The sequence below is a fragment of the Lepidothrix coronata genome, unplaced genomic scaffold, assembly GCF_001604755.1.
Source record: "Lepidothrix coronata isolate B3197 unplaced genomic scaffold, Lepidothrix_coronata-1.0 Scaffold133, whole genome shotgun sequence".
Classification (NCBI taxonomy): domain Eukaryota; kingdom Metazoa; phylum Chordata; class Aves; order Passeriformes; family Pipridae; genus Lepidothrix; species Lepidothrix coronata.
In genome coordinates this window covers 620,100-635,934 of record NW_016690313.1, presented here as the reverse complement: position 1 = coordinate 635,934, position 15,835 = coordinate 620,100, and the positions used below count along the sequence as shown (strand labels likewise).

The window sequence follows — 15,835 nt, the reverse complement described above, 5'->3', positions numbered from 1 at the left end:
TTTTTTTTTTTAAACAACTTCATGACCAACACAGATCAAACATCCATCCAGTCTACATTGTTCTTTTTTTTTTTTCATTATAACATACAAATGCCCATTTACAAATAATACACCAAAATGAATAAAAGTTTGGATACCAAAATGAAGATTTGTTCCAACTGATATAATGCCTTCAGTGTACAAAGGTCCATGTGAAAGTCTTTTCCATGTGTTACAGCATAGGGCACAGTTGCAGTACAGAAGTACTCTGAGAGCCATTCTTCCTTTATAAAATACTGCTGAACATCCAACTGTTGTCCATATAGTCATTTACAGAATTAACACATGTTTTACTGTAATCTTGGCCAGTATTGAGACATATCAGGTTCACTGCCAGGAACTTGAACTGGAACTGACACTCCAGGGGAAATGAGACCTGAAAATTGAGAGGGAAAATGGATATTTTAGTTTTTCTATACATAGCACAATTTTTGCTTTACAGTTTCACAGATTTGTGCTTGAATTCCAGTAAGCATTAACTCTCACCATCTACCAGCCTGCAGAATCAGGTATGTGTATATTTTAAAAACCTATGCACATCTCACTGATTTGTTGTTATAAATAAACTGTCATGCTTTGAGACAAAATGCCAGAGCCTCAGCTCAGTTGTATCAGTTGAGAATTCAGCCCAAAATACACTGAACAGTTCTACTCTTTTTGAAAGTGTCTCCTGTTTATTCTGACACCCTTTTTTATCCTGTTTTGCCTTTTTTATGCATAGGGTAATATTTCTACAGGTTCCCTGCCTTTTCTATAACTTCAAATTTCTAGCAGTGAATAACATCTGACACAGACACAGTAAAAATACACCCAGTCTTGTAAACACTTTCACATACACTTAACCTCACTAGTGTGGGTTTCTCTGGTGAAATTTAATGCTGAAATAAATGCCGCTTTAGAAATTAATTAAATGGGGAAGATTTTGTGGGATGGGGGGCTCACTGAAGAGCTTTCCACCGTCCTGCTATTGGGACACCACCTCTGTTAATCTGCTGTCTTTCATTCAGCCCTCCAGCAGCAGCTTAAAAAATCAGAATTTTTGCTCCAGCTCGCAAGGTTTTACATTTTCATCTTCTGCCTGGTCCGGCAGCTACTGAACCCAACAGGGACCTCTCCCAGGGAATACACGTGAAAAACCTGATGGCTGGATCAAGGAAGAAAGGCTGGGGGAGCACGGGGTCACTCACCTGTGGAAGTGGTGCCAGAGGTGCCCATTGGCTGGCTGTTCATGTGTGTCTGCATGTGAGGAGGGGTGTATGTATCATAGCTCCGTCCATTCACCGATGGACTGGTGGGCAGCATGCAAGAGTAGGAGGAGGTCTGGCTGGGTACCGGGGGCTATGGGAGCAAAGGACAGGACAGTGTTAATTAGCAGTGGAGGTAAACACGGCATTAGGCTGCTCTGGATGGACGTGCCAGCCCTCAGCAGCGGGTGGGCACCAGCAAGAATGAACTTCGGTTTCAAATCCAGGGACCCCGATGTAAAGCCCTGTTTAGGAGCTCAGCCAAGCAGCCTCTTCACGAAGGTGTTCGGTCTAAAAAATCGACGTGGGCGGTCACTGGAGCTTTTTCAGACATGCTTGGCGAGCAGATCCCTACATCTGGGTGCTAGTGGAGGTGTTACATACCTAAGCCTGAGTGATGCACTCGTTTATACCCATGTAAAAGAAAGATGTCTCATACTATTTGCAGCCAGAGACAGGGCCAACATCTTACCTCACGTTTGATGATGTAACTAAAAACTGTTAGGGGTGTAACTAAAAATTACTCCACTGAGGCACACAGGCCGGTCCTGCACCTGCAAGCCTGGGGCACACACACAAAACCTGTAGGTCTGGGGTGACTGAGGCTCTGAAGAGGGATCCCCAAACCCAATCATATATGTGCATTGATCCCCTGTCAGAGTCACAATCACCCCAAACCCGTGCCAGCAACATCCCAGGAGAACAGACATCTCCATTTATCTAAAGTCCAACCTTTAAAACCATACTTGCCAGGGGGGAGAGCAGCTGGGGGCAGGGGCTGAGGGACTAAGCAGGGGCTTCTCCTGCTCCAAGGTGCCTGGTGAGTGGGGACCAGTGCAGCCTTGACACAGAGAGGCAGTGGGGGAGCAGGAAGCAGGATGAATAATTCCCGCTCCAAGCACACAAGACTCAACACATCTGCACATATTTCCTCTGTCTGCACATCCCTGACACACACAGTCTCCAGCAATATTGACAGCCTCACTTGCTAGGCACACACGCTGTGCTTTGGGAGAACTAGCAGCTCACCATGCATCCACAGGGAGATGCCAATGGTTTGGCTGCCAAACCTCCCTCTCTGACATTGCATGGCTACCATGCCACAGTGATCACGTAGGCAGGGTTTTCCAGAGCAGCTTACACGTGCCAGGTCCCTGCCCAGGTGCCCGGTGTTGAATCAAGGGCCTCCTGCATTCCCAAGGGTCCCCTCCTGGATCAGCCTTTTGATCCTTTGTCATCTGCTCCCAGCCTGCTGCCGGGAATGGCACCGCCGGCCTCTGACATCACGGAACAGCGACGTAGCCAACATCACTTCTTTCCATAGACTTGCAAGACTCTAACTTTATTTGGTTAATTTTGGTTCAGCAATTAGTAACATAGTAATTGCCGCAGCGAAGGAGTCAGGCTCTCTAATCTGCTCGCCTGTCTCTAGCGGTGGTCAATGCTGTGTGCCTCAGACAAAGCTGTAAAACTCCCGTAATTGGCCAGCACCTTCCTAGGCCAACCCCACCATTAAAAAAGGAGGAATTTTGCATCTGAAAGGTCTATAGAAACAGACCCCAAAGGAATAGATTTCTTCCTAACCCAGCTGGTGATCAGCTAATGCTTTCAGGCATGAGGATTGACAGCTCTTGCAATTCTGGCTTAGCTGGCATAACCACTGATGCTAATCACATCCTTCCCTCTCTCAGGTGTTCCTAATGTGCCGCTGCCACAATACCTACACCCAGAATGTCGGATCCCTCCAGCAGCTTATTCAGGCAGCAATTTCCACGATACGGCACCAGTGAGTTCCACAGGTTAACCACAGGGGTTTTCTCCAAAAAGTGTTTTTTCATCCCAGATTTGTTGCCTTGCGAATTTGAGGACTTTCCATTTTCAAATTCAGAAAAAGGTGCTTGTTGAGCACCACATCCTCCAGTTCCCTATCCCTTCTGGTTCTCCCAAAGAGAGCATCTTTTCTGATGCCTTTGGTGCTGGTTTCCTTGCAGCATGATTTGGGTCCGTGACCCCTCATCCTGCACAGGAAGGGCCTCCACCCACACTCCCACATATCCCAGGGGCCGCCAAGTCCCGAGGGAGCATCATTCCATGGTGGTGGCGCTGGACTTACTTGCATAGGCAGGTTGTTGGCCATGGTGAAGCTGGGCATGGGCGGCAGCGCGCTGTACGTGTTTGTGAGCGCCGTGTCCGTTCTGCCCAACATGGAACCTGATGTGAAAGAGGAAACTATAATAGAATAGACAGATAGATGAACACATTAGTCCAACCACAGTTACAACTGGCAATACAGTCTCAAAGTCTCGTTTTCCCAAGAGGATGGATGAACGTGAGCGGGTTGTTGGCATTACCGGGGGTGGTTGGTTGCGGGATCGGCTGGTAAACGCTTGTGCTGAAACTACTACTGATGGGAATGTGGCTGGGAGTATTGCTGGCTTGTCTTCGCTGGTTCCTCAGCTTCTCTTCCCTTCTCCACTTGGCCCTTCTGTTGGAAAACCATACCTGGAAATACAGCATTTGAGAGTCGTGAGTGACCTTACCAAGGACTAGAGGCGTTGGGCCTCCCCACGTAGCTCAAGGCTGTGGCTTGCGGTGGAGCAAAGCAGCGGGTGAAAGCAAAGCCCAGCTGATGCTATTTTGCTGAAAGGGGGATAGGGACAAATACCTGATCATAAATAGGGGCTGCCCTATACGTGCTTTGGCAAACCAGGAATAACAGCATCGAAAGAGTAATAGTAAAATTAATAACAGTTATAATTGCGGAGCAACTCAGTACCTGTATCCTTGCTTCGGGCAGGTCTATTTTAGCAGCTAGTCTCTCCCTTGCAAACACATCGGGATAGTGGGTCCTCTCAAATTCTGCAGAGGGAAATAATCCTGCGTTAGTTGCAAAGAGTTAATGCGGCCGACTGTAAAGTCAGAGTTGTTCCTCCACTGCCTGTGCTCTAAATGCTCTTAAGAAGCATCACTGTAAAGGCAAAGCTGAGCTTTCTGTATGTGTGTGTGTGTGTGTGTGTGTGTTAGGAAGGAGGACGCCTTGCCTGCTGGGGAATATTGCTGTGGGGATAGGCAGGCTTGGGTGCAATGCTGCATCTTTCAAGAAGCAGTGAGGGCTTCTGCCTCCGCTGAGGGGGTCCCCAAGGCAGCTCTGACCCTGTCACCAAGAAGCGAAATGGCACGTTGCTAAATAACAGCGCAAAATCAGAACAAAGATCCGCAGCAGGTCAGAGGCGAGGTGCGCCCAGGCCGGTCAGGGAAAAGGGCACCTGCTCCCAGCCCCGGGCAGCAGCAGCAGCACTGGGGATGGGGAGCGAGTGTGGGGGCAGGCATGGAGGGCTGCTGCCAGCCCCAGCTGCCCGCCCTCGCCTTCCCAGCTCACAGCAATGTAGCCCGGCCAGAGACAGTGGGCAGGAGATTTTTTCCCCCCAAAAGGAGCCCAGGGTGTAGCATCGACGTTCCGGTATGATCTGTGCCCTGAATACCTTCCCTTTGAAAAACCTTTTAACGGCTTTTTGGGGCATACCACAGCCATCAATGAATATTTGGAGCTCAGTGAGTAAAAGAGCACGGAGGGAGCCACAGACCTTAAATATATACGTATACATAAGGCACGTGAATGCCATGCCTACGTTCAGCTGTTAATGTAGTCGGGGCACATTTTGCTTTTCTCTCCTGCTTCAGCCATAGGAAAATGTCACTCACCTTTCTCAAGGGCTTCGATTTGCTCTTGGGTAAAGGATGTCCTATTTCTCTGCAGCTTTCTTTTCAGCTGGAGTCTCATTTGGGCCTCATCTGAATCTTCTCCATTAGAGCTGATGGAGTTAGTGTTTTCCCCTCCTCCCTCCTGTTGCGGACAGCCATCTGTGGAACGGAGAGCAGGAAAGTGAAATGTAGGTACCCTTGTTTTAAGATCCCTATCAGAGAAATAACGCGATTGGAAACAAGTTCAGCCATGTTTGCTGACACCCTCCCTTAAAAATGTCTCGAGTATCAAAGCAGCACAGCGCTAATGACATGGGTAACACGGAAACATTTCAGTTTCCAGCCTTATTGTAAACATCGGAGATGAAGAATTACGATCACCTGGTCTTAATTTCGTTTTGTTTTCCCTCTGGAATAAAACCTGCATAAAAATACTTTCCCCTGAAAGTGATTCTTTCATGAATCACTGCTGAAATGCCATGGCAGTCTCCTCTGCCTGCTGCATTTATTTACCTATTGCTATATTTAAAATAGTGATGTTCAGTATTTCAGATTATCTATAATCAGTAATTCCTATCTAATCAATTAGATGTTGATAGGTTTGCAGAAAATGCTATTAAGAAACCAAACCAAGCTTGTAATCTTTTTAAAAAAATATTTATCCAGTTTTTATTTGAATTCTGCACAGTCAATTTCATTTTAAAGGTTGTGAATTTAGAAGTGCCTGCATTGTTCTGCAGTTTTATTCAACTATTGTATGAGTGTGCATTGCCTTGACACCTATTACTGAGCACAGCTGTAATTATATCATCACCAAGAACAGGCTATAATTGCTGAAAATGGAATTTTATATTTAGATAAAAGGACTGTCCATTCTTTGTAATGTGTTGCACCAGAGAAAAGTAAGATTTCTTTTAAAATTTTAACATGTAATTTTAAAAGAAATAGTAGCTAGTTCACTAACTAGCTAAATACGCTATTCTGCAGCTGAGCGTTTGGCATATCATTTAAGCGGTACATTTTTAATTAGGGCATTTCCACCACTTTTAATGTAATTTCTGTCATTAAACAGGGGAAAGTTTCATTGTGCTCGGGCGAAGGAGGCTGCGGCCCGGGCCGGACGGTGCTGGGGGGCTCCGCGGGCACCCCCGGCCGTCGGGGCCAGAGGGACAGAGGCTGCTGGCGAGGCAGAGAAGTCGTTGTCCCTAAATGAGCTCTCCCTCTCCTTTCAAAGCATATTTTTCGAGGCGTTTTGATGTCGCATAAAGAGGGAGCTGGGGTGAGGGACGCATGGGCTACTTATGTTAATTCCCTTGAAAAGTTACGCCAAAAATAAATAGCGACACTCCCGCGACATCCTTTAAATATTGTGGGAAATCAACTTTAAAGTAATATCATTTATAATCAGCGAACAATGGCCCCGGCCTTCAAAGCTCGGGGGGAATTGTGACAGGATCTGGTGGGACCCTTTCAACCACTTTGAAATGTTTTAAAACCCGAACTTTCTCCTCCATTTAAACACGGGGATTCAAGCGGCAGTGGTCACCATATGGGCGGCCGCAGCCCCATTGAGGCGGCCGGCGGCGGGTGAATAGCGGGGGTGCAGGGGGGGCCGCCTTTCAGGGCACACAAAGCCCCGGGCCCGGGGACGGCCGCCGCGGCGGGGCAGCGCCCTGCCAAGCGCGGGTGGCAGCGCCGGGGGCCGCGCCCGCCCGCGGCGGGGGCCGCGCTCACCTCCGCCACCGCCCTCATCCATCACTGTCCGCTCCGGACGGGCCCGCACCGACCCGGGGCCGGGGGGGCGGCCGGGGGGGACCCGCCCAGAGGCTGCGGGGTTGGCCGCGGGCCCCCCGCGCCGTCGGGGCTCCGCGGAGCGCCCCGTCCCCGCCGGGGAGCGGAGTGGACCGGCCCGAACCGGGCGCCTCCCTTGCCCCCCACACCCTTATTATCTTTAAAACTTTTAAGGCCGTACTTTTTTTTTTCTTTTTTTTCTTTTTTTTTCTTTTTTTTTTTTTTGCCACTCCCCATCTCCCCCAGACCTTTAGGCCAGCTAAAAGTTTCACCTAAACTCGCTTATGATCACTTCAAACCCCAGCCCATCATTTCAAACCCCAGGACAATTAAGACATCTTCTTTTTAGACACCCACCCCCCCTTTTTTTTCCCTAGTTTTTTTTTCTCTTTTTTTTTTTTTTTTAAAGCCCCTAAAAGGAGCGATCTCAATAGGACTGTTCCACCTTCCAGACCTAATCCGTAAGAAAGCAAGTGAATGTCCGTCCCTATTATCCTATAGCTAGACCATCTGACGCTGGGTATAGGATTTGTTTCCTGGAAAAAAAAAAAAAAAAAAAAAAAAAAGAAAGAAAAAAAAAAGAAAAAGAAAAAAAAAAAAAAAAAAAAAAAGGGGGACCAAAAAAAAAAGACGCTGGGAAATAAAATCATTCCTTAGTTTCTTAGTGTCTTAATCAGTGAGGCGGAAAACAAGCAAAAAAAGATAGCAAACCAATTGCGGCACCTCTCAGCTATAGAGCCGGGATCAAAACATTGTAGCATCTGTTGAAAGAGAAAGTGTCTAAATCCTATAGAAGGCTTTAGTCTTATAAGAGAGGGAGGGGATAAAAAAAAGATAAGAAACAGTGTCTCGGTGATCCCTAAAACCACTAAATCACTGGAGAATTTCTCTCGGATAGAGATGTCTCTTTTTGTTCTGTCAGCCCTCATGTATCCATTATTTTATTCACTGCTGCATGGCGTTTATCAGATTGAGACCATATTTGTACCCCTCTGAGACCTAACCTCGCCTTATGCTTTTTGAGTAATGGACTCTTAAAATCCAGTAACATACCCCTGCAAGGGAAAAACATTAGAGGGAGCATGAATATTCCAGAGGAAATCCATTTTATTAATTTTAATTTTGCCATGCGGATGTTTTAAGTGCCTGCCTGCCTCCCCCTCGCCTCTCCTGCCCACGCACACACGCGCCCCCGGCCCGAGCCAGCCCTGCCCCGCAAACGCTTTATTTCGGCTGCGGTTTTAGGAGGGGGCTCCCGAGGTCCTCCCGCCGCGCTCTCTCCTGCCCGGGGAACTGCGGGAACTGCGCTCATCTCCACGCCACGGGAAGGGGCCACCACGGGCTCCCCAAAGCGCCACCGACCCCCGCACACTCCCGGCCTCTGTGGCACAGGCGGCTGTGCCGCAGCGCTGGTGCGGCCGAAGGGCCGCCGGCCCCAGGTGAGCCCGTCCCGCGCCTCCCGCACCCGCGGCTGGGCCTCGCAACCACCGGCTCTGCGGCCGGGAGCGCCCCAAATTTCTCAATTTAACGCCTCTTTTAAGAAAACAAAAATCAAAAAAACCAAAACCACATACGGGCGGGAAGGGAGGGCGCCCGGCCGGTGGGAGCCACAGGGGCGGAAGGTGCGGTGCCTCCGCTGTTTGGCTCTCGGGTGCGGGGCAGGGAAGGAAGGGCGCCGAGACACGGGGATGGCCGAGAGGCCCCGGGCCGGCGCAGGGCCAGGCAGGTAGGGGCGAGCCGGGGGTAGGAGCCGTCCCGGTTCCTGGGTGGACATCGGGCAAAACAAAATGAAAAAAAAAAAAAAAGGCAAAACAAAAAAACCCACCCAAACCAAAACCACAACCAAACAACAAAAAACACCAAAGTGGGGGTGGGGGGAAGCGAGGACTCCGCTCTATCTTTCTAGTGTCCTTCATAGACTGTTTTCTTCTCTTAAAACTGACATGTCTAATTGGCAAGCGGTGCCATATCGTGTCCAGAGGTCTCCTGTGGAACATTTCTACAGCTGTCTCCTTCAACTAGACGCTTATTCATGTCGCCTTAATGAGAAACAAAACGATCTCTAATGAGCAATTACATAGCGACAGAATTGTTCCCATAACAAATTCTTGCGTGTGACAGAAACATCCTTTGTACCAGATATTCCGCACACTGTTACCGATTTTTTTTTCCTTGCGGGGTGAAAACAAAAAGCAGGTTGTTGTATATAGACACCTCTTCTAAAGGAATGACCAGAGCCAGGGAGAGCCGCGCCTCAACAGAGCCCACATTCAAAAAGAAGCCATTAACCATCTTAAGTATGTAACGTAACATCCCATTATCCTTCATATTATCCCCTTGTCATTCCTACAACAAATACCTATTAATCTTCAGGATAAACAGTTTCCTATATTTACAAAGTTGTTTCGGGTCCATTGAGGAGGAATTATAATCAGCCCTACGGAGATAGTTACCGATCGCCCTGGCTTTGCAGAGAGACCCCGACGCGGGAAGGCGGCCCGGGCGGGGAGCGGGAGCCCTAATTACCGGGCTGAGGTTAAGGCTCAGCCCTGCATCCCGCCCGGCTGCCGGCACCGCAGCTCGGCGGATGCGGCTTTGGCAGAGGATGCTCCTGAGCTCCTCTGCCTGCCGCCCTGCCGGGGCCGGGTCTGGACGCCCCCCGGGCCGCCGGACCCCGCACCCACCTGCCCGCAGCCACCCAGAGAGGCGGCGGGAGGGACACCGCCATCCTCAGGGCTGCGGCCGGGGAGGGGGCGAGGAGGACCCGCATCGGGGCCGCCTCCGCCGAAAGAGACCGAACCGAGCCGCCCCGGGCCGCTCCGGGCCGGGGAGAGGCGACCGGGCTGTCCCTTACCTTGTGCAGGCTGCCCGGGTACCGAGGTGCCGGGATACCAGCCGGGTCGGGTGCCCCAGGTCCCCGTCTGCCCGTTCAGCATCCTTAGCTTGTCGTACATCCCGTCGGCACCCATCTGTTGCTTTTCGCTAGCCAGGTTGCGTAGGACTCTGTTTATCGACGACACCTGGAAGGCAAAGGACAGGAAAGGCAATGGTAGTGCGGTAGCGCGCTCCCCGCCAGCCGCCCGCGCAGTCCCCGCGTCCCCTCCGCGCCCCCTCCGCGCAGCGGGCGGCTCGACCTGGGCGCAAGTCAGGGCTTCCCCGAGCGCCGGCTGCGCGCTGCGGCCGCCCCGCACCGCCGTGTCCCAGCCGCCCCGACTCGCTCACTGCTGGTGGTGGTGGTGCAAACAAACAAACAAACCACGGGGAAAAAAAAAAAAAAAAAAAACAAGGAAAAAAAAAAAACAGTCCATTTCAATCTCTTTTTCATAAAGAGCCAAAATGAACCCGATGCTCGCAGTCCTGAGGCACCAGGCGCAGGGGTGACCCGCATATTGTTTTTTATTTTTTTTTTCCCTCCTTAAAGGCATTTGTCAGATTCTGTNAAAAAAAAAAAAAAGCCAAGGAAAAAAAAAAAAAGCCCCAAACCCAACCCTGCAAAACCAGAGTGATGGCTTCGACTGATGCTCGCAGTCCTGAGGCACCAGGCGCAGGGGTGACCCGCATATTGTTTTTTATTTTTTTTTTCCCTCCTTAAAGGCATTTGTCAGATTCTGTATGAAAAAATGCGTCTGACCCTGCCACATGCAAATGATGTGAACCTGCTATCCTCTCCTCTGATACCAAAACAAAGGAAGCAGAGGCTCGCTACGGCTACCCAGCATTGTACACAGCACACAGGAAGGGTTTTTTCATGAACTTACACTGGGTATATTATCGTTGGTACAGACCCCCTCTGATAGTAATCTGTCTCGAATCTCCCACGCAAAGATGGAGGGGCACTCTCGTTTATACTGCGCTATTTTGCTTACAACTTCTGGAGTCGCTACTCTCGGTTTACTACCTCCGATTGCCCTGGGTCTGATGGAGCCAGTTTCGTAATACCTGCCCAAAATTTTACTCACACATCCATTCGACACCTGGATAGGGAAGTGGACAGAAAATCACATTATTAATAATTTCAAGACAAAAATAAAATTGTTTAAGTATGCATTAAACAATGACAAGCTTACGTTTTGATTGTCCAGCACTTGGACTTTTGCATCTGCATGGGTCTATAACACAAAAATATACCTTAAATGGTATGAGAACTTACTTAGAGAGTCTTTTTTTCTTTAAAAAAAATTACATTCTTGGCCCTACCCTCTACAAAAGTGATACTTTAAAAACATCTGGGAAAAAAAATCATCTGGTCAAAATGTAATTCTTTTAGCATCAATGTTAAAATAATCCTTAAATGCGAACAATAGCTAAGCCAGACTAGTCTGCATCCTCCTCACTGCTCTTAGCCAAAATACTTGCAGGGGACAGGGTGAGTGAGGCGTTTTCAAGACCTACATTTACAAAGTACCCCTGAGCTGCGCCAGATTGCATGAGTGTCTGTAGAGACAGATTCCGGGCTAAAACAGCGTGGCTTTGAAGGGGGTTCTTTTTTTTTTTTCCCTCTCTCTCTCTAATTTTTTTTTTTTTTTTGGTTTGTTTTGCTTTTTGGAAGAAAAAAAAAAGGTAAAAATAAAAAAGCAGTAAGCCACGCCAAATGCATACAGATATCACAAAATCATAAGCAAATAGGAGGGGGAAGGAGGGAAGGAGAGGAAACTGGAATTATGCCGAGCCGTATAATTCAGTTTATTACAGCGAACTAACTGCAACGACAGTGCGGGTTATCACCGGATGGGAATAAAGGGGAACGAAAAATAAAAATTTAAATATCTTAAAAGGCATATATATAGATATACGCGTAGAAGGGTCTATTTGCAGCAACAATCGAGCAGATGGATCGTTTTATTAGGCTGGAAGGCGGGTGGTGGTGGTGCGTGGGTGGGTGTGGGGGGGTCGCATTAGCGCCCGGGCGCCCGGCGGTGACACAGCGGCGCTGGAGCGGAGCGGACGGAGCGGTGGGAGGACGGGGGGCGCCGCCGCCTTCACCTGCAGGATCCGGGAGATGTCGCAGGGCCGGGCGCCGCTGTGAGCGAGTTCCACGATCTTCTGCCGCGTGGAGTCGGGCAGCGGCCTCCCGTTGACGAACACCCCGCCGAGCTGGTTCACGCCGCTGTGACCTGCGGGAAGCACAGCGCCCACCATAGCACCCTCCGCTCCCGCCCGACCCGCGCACACCCCGCCGGGAGAACGAGGGCTCCGCGCAGCTCCGCCGCTCCGCTCCGCGCCCATCCGCTCCGCCCGACCGGGGGCCACCGCTCCCGACCCGGCTCCGGCCTCGGCCCCGTCCTCGCCCACTGCTCCCCGGGAGCCACCGCGGCTCAGAAAATGCGTTTTCGCCGCACTCCCCGTCTGCGAAACCCGCGGCAGCGGCGAACCCCCAGACCCAACCCAAAAGCCCAGAATATTCCTGGGCTGGATCGCCTTGGGTTGCTCCCTTGCTTTGCCTTTTTTTTTTTTCTTTTCCTCCCCGCCAAAAAAATAAAAACCCCAAAGCCCAAAGCCCAAGCCCAAGCGAGCCTGCCTGCATCCGCACAGCCGCAGCTCGCTTCGCCAAAAGCAAAGCGAGAGGCTGCCTCGCCAGTGCCCAACCTGAAGCTCCAGGCTTTGGAGGGTCTCCCTGGAGAAGCTCTGCTCTACGCGCTCTCCGCTCTCCTCTCTTTGGAGCCTCCTGATAAATTGACTCCAAGAGCCCAGGCTTCTTAGCAATAAATAAGCTCCAAATATAGAAGAGGGGGAAAATATGATGAGCCTCTCTGACATTTGTCTTTAAAATAAAACTAGCTGCACGTCAAGTTTGAGCTTAATTTCTGGAAATAGGCGGAAGTCGCCCCGGATCATGCATGGAAGGCTAATTGAAAAGATCAGTTGGAGCACTTGTGGCAGGCGTGTCACTTTATGACAGTACTCTGCTTTTGAAAATTGCATCGTCACGACAAATAGTAGCATGATAAAACGACCCTTTCTGTCCGCATTTGGATATCACTCAGACTAGATTGAACTCTACTCGCTCTCCCTCCGAGGGAGGCTGCGGTTTGCGGTAGCCGGGGGCTCTGCGCGGACACACCGAGGGGGCGCGCTCCCCGCGCAATGGATTCGAAGTGACATCGGGGCTGGGGAATTTGCCGCCCCGGCCCAGCAGCACGGCCGGCGCTGCGACCTGCGCTTCCCACCGCGGGGAGAGGAGCCCCGCGTCCCTCCCCGCCCGCGCCCCGGGGGCTCGGGGCTGCGCCCCGGCGGGCGGGCCGGCTCGGGGCGGCGGTGGGCGGCCGGGGGGCGCAGCCCCACGGCTGCTCCCCCCCCCCCGCTCAGCCAGCGTCCGTCGTCAGCCCCCCTCCCCCCGTAAATGCGGTGCGGGGAGCCCATTTCAAGGGGGGGGGGACCCTCTCCGACATAAAAAATGGCAGCGGGGAAAGCAAAATCAAAGTTTCACTTAAAAGGTTAAGCCTTAATCATTATATAATTTCCCTGGAGAGCGGTGTAGATCTCGCCCAGTGGCAATGATTATGCGCCTTGTATTCTATTGCTAGTCATCTAATAGGAAAACATATGGTGTCAATTTGGATGCTCTGCACCATATACACCCAGGAGTTATTAACACAAAGCCTGAAGAGCCCGCCGCGACCTTTAAACAAAATAAAGGCTTCACCCGAATGATATCTTTTCTGCGTTTTGCAGTGGCGATCCCAAACGGCCGAGTGAAGGCATCCCCCATTACCATAAACCCTCGGCACGCCACGGCCAAGGGCAGCCGCCGCCGTCCTTGCGAGGCGCAGGTAGTACCCTCCCCGGGTTGCCGAGGCTCAGTTTTTGCTCGGGATACATGAAAATTCATCGCACGGACATGCAAGCAGCGGCCCCGATAGAAAAAAAAGAAGGAAAACGACCCCACAAACAAGCATCAAACCAAACAAAATTTAAAAAAAAAAATCAACCAAAAAAAAAAAAAAAAAGGCGCTCCAACCAAGGATATCTGAGAAATCTCCAAAACCTCTGTTTTTCCTGATGCTCCTCACACGGGGGGACAACTTATCAACCGGTTGAACGGTGGGATAGGCATCCCCAGCCAGGTTCCAGAGAAGCACCGAGGTGGGGGCCGACCGCCCCGCGCAAGGGCCGCGCAACTCGGCCTGCGCTCCTCCTCGCCACCGCCACACGCGCAGAATAAGCGCTCCCACGGAGCCCACCCCGCGTCCCGAGGACATGGGGCCTACTCCAGACTGTCTGGGACCTCAGCCCCGGTCCCTTCGACCCCCGCGCAGCCCCTTCCGCCAGGACGCAAGGAGAGGCCGCTTCTCGCCGCCCCCGTGCCCGTCTCCGTGCACTCCTGCCTGATGCCAGCGCTTTCCTCTCTGAGAAACGCTCAGGCCTCTCGACGAGGTCTTAACAACAGCAGCGACAACAACAACAACAACAGATAAAACGTCCCTCAGAAAATTAATAATCCACAAAGACATCAGAATCGGGAAGCAAATAAACTCAGAAGGTTACGAGGAACTGCACCTAACACGGAGTGGCTTTTTCCTGCCCAGCTCCCACCACAAACCAGACAGGGACACAGCCAGGTCCTGGGCCACGAGCCGGGGCAGTCCCCGTGGCCCGGGAGCCGTGACAGCGCTCCCGGCCCCCTCCCCGCCGCCCACGGCTGTACTCGCGCCCCGACGGGGCGGGCGGCGCTCCCGGCCGCGCAGGGGTCCCAGCTCCCGGCGGAGCCGCCTCTCCCTCCCCCACCCGAGCGAGCCCTCCGCCTCGGTGTGCCGGCCCGCTCCTGCGCGCCCGCGGCCGCCCCGCCTGCCCTCCGCGGCCGCGAAGGGGCGCGGAGTCACTTACTGTTCTGCATGTTGGGCTGATAGAGCAGTATCCCACGGGGGTCGCCTATAGCAGTCTATCAGTGATAAAATAGGCGTTAATCAGGCGAGGTAGTGCACACAGTTAAGCTGCAGAGAGGCTAATATCTCACAGGCTGATTTTGTTATCCTTAGGCATCTTGCCCCGGTTAGTTTAAGGATTTGGGGGGTTTTAACATCTCGAGGCAAAACTGTACATATGTATCCCTAACACGCGGGGGAAAAAAATTAAGAGAAGCAGCCCGCCAAGTGGTTTCTCGTTTTAATTGCATGCAGGTGGCGTATTGCCTCGTCGTTAGTGCCCTTCGCTGAGGTGGTGTATTAAGTGGAGCGACAACAATCACAAAGAGAGTCCGATGTCATGTTTTTAAACTTGCCTGAAAGCAGGGTGGACTGTCCTCTCATACAATTTAGGGACTCGCACATCTGCGTGTCACTAGTTAAAGTCTTCCCTCTAGGACAAAGCAGAAGAAGTACATTAAAAAAGTGTGGAGCGGCGCCGGGAAGGTGTGCGGGGCGGCGGGGCGCGGGCCGGGGGGAGCGCAGCGGAGCGGGGCGGGCGGCGCTGCGCGGGGGCTGCGCGGGCACCGGCGGCGGGGGCGGGGAGGTGGCGGGGGGGGAGCCCTCCGCCGGCTGCCCTGCGTGCTGGGAGCGGAGCTCCATTTTTACCTCCGGGTATTTCCTCGAGTTATTTATTCCCCCCCCCCCTCCCCCTTTCCCCGCGGCACTGGCAACTTTTTCTACCCCAAACTCCCCGTCTTGTGATTAACTTCTTTTTTGGTCTTTAGATCTTCCCCTTTTTCACTGTACTGTGACACACGCTGTCTACCTCGCCTCACTGCTTTAAAAAGTAAGAACAGGAGGGGGTGAGAACTGTTAAACAAAGCCTACAGAAAGCGAACAATGGCCTCCATTCTGCTCCTCTACCCAAACCCCGAGTGCAGAAACCCAGGCTCCTTAACCGGCCGCGCAGCTTCCCAACTCAACGGACCAACAACCCTCCAACTTACAAAGAGCAGAGAAACAAGCCCCTTCTCCCTTCATTAGTGCCTGCCTTGACCCAGCGCCTGGACAGTCCCCAGCGCCTTTTCCCCCCATCACCCCCCTCTCTCGCTCGCTCGCTCCCTCCTTCCTTCCACTGCTCCCTCTCTCCTCCTCTCGCCACCTTCCCTCCCTCCCTCCTTCCCTCTCTCCCCCCCCCCGCCACCCCCCCCCCCC

General features: G+C 51.8%; 1 protein-coding gene across 9 annotated transcripts; it reads right to left on the bottom strand.

The window, feature by feature from the left end:
• PAX6 (paired box 6) lies at window positions 1-15,654 on the bottom strand. Of its 9 annotated transcripts, none has more exons than XM_017827028.1 (12): window positions 15,628-15,654; window positions 14,995-15,071; window positions 14,601-14,655; window positions 11,760-11,890; window positions 10,736-10,750; window positions 9,631-9,796; window positions 4,986-5,144; window positions 4,060-4,142; window positions 3,635-3,785; window positions 3,397-3,494; window positions 1,227-1,377; window positions 1-415 (listed from the first exon to the last, which is right to left on the bottom strand). In XM_017827028.1, the coding sequence occupies exons 3-12, from the start codon at window positions 14,608-14,610 to the stop codon at window positions 330-332; spliced, it is 1,050 nt and encodes a 349-aa protein (XP_017682517.1). In that variant the 5' UTR covers window positions 14,611-14,655; window positions 14,995-15,071; window positions 15,628-15,654; the 3' UTR covers window positions 1-329. The 9 variants fall into 9 exon arrangements, with proteins under 9 accessions (XP_017682517.1, XP_017682515.1, XP_017682514.1 ...); XM_017827026.1 differs by having other exon boundaries at window positions 3,397-3,512; window positions 15,628-15,653; XM_017827025.1 differs by having other exon boundaries at window positions 10,535-10,750; window positions 15,628-15,651.
• Window positions 15,655-15,835: the final 181 nt, after the last annotated feature.

What these genes read in the sequence shown, in the direction of transcription:
- PAX6 (XM_017827023.1), bottom strand. An exon ending in ACCCGGGCAGCCTGCACAAG is followed by an intron (nt 5,145 to 9,630) that starts GTAAGGGACAGC and finishes TCCGTTCCACAG; the next exon opens with ATGGCTGTCCGCAACAGGAG. An exon ending in AATCGAAGCCCTTGAGAAAG is followed by an intron (nt 4,143 to 4,985) that starts GTGAGTGACATT and finishes TTCCCTCTGCAG; the next exon opens with AATTTGAGAGGACCCACTAT.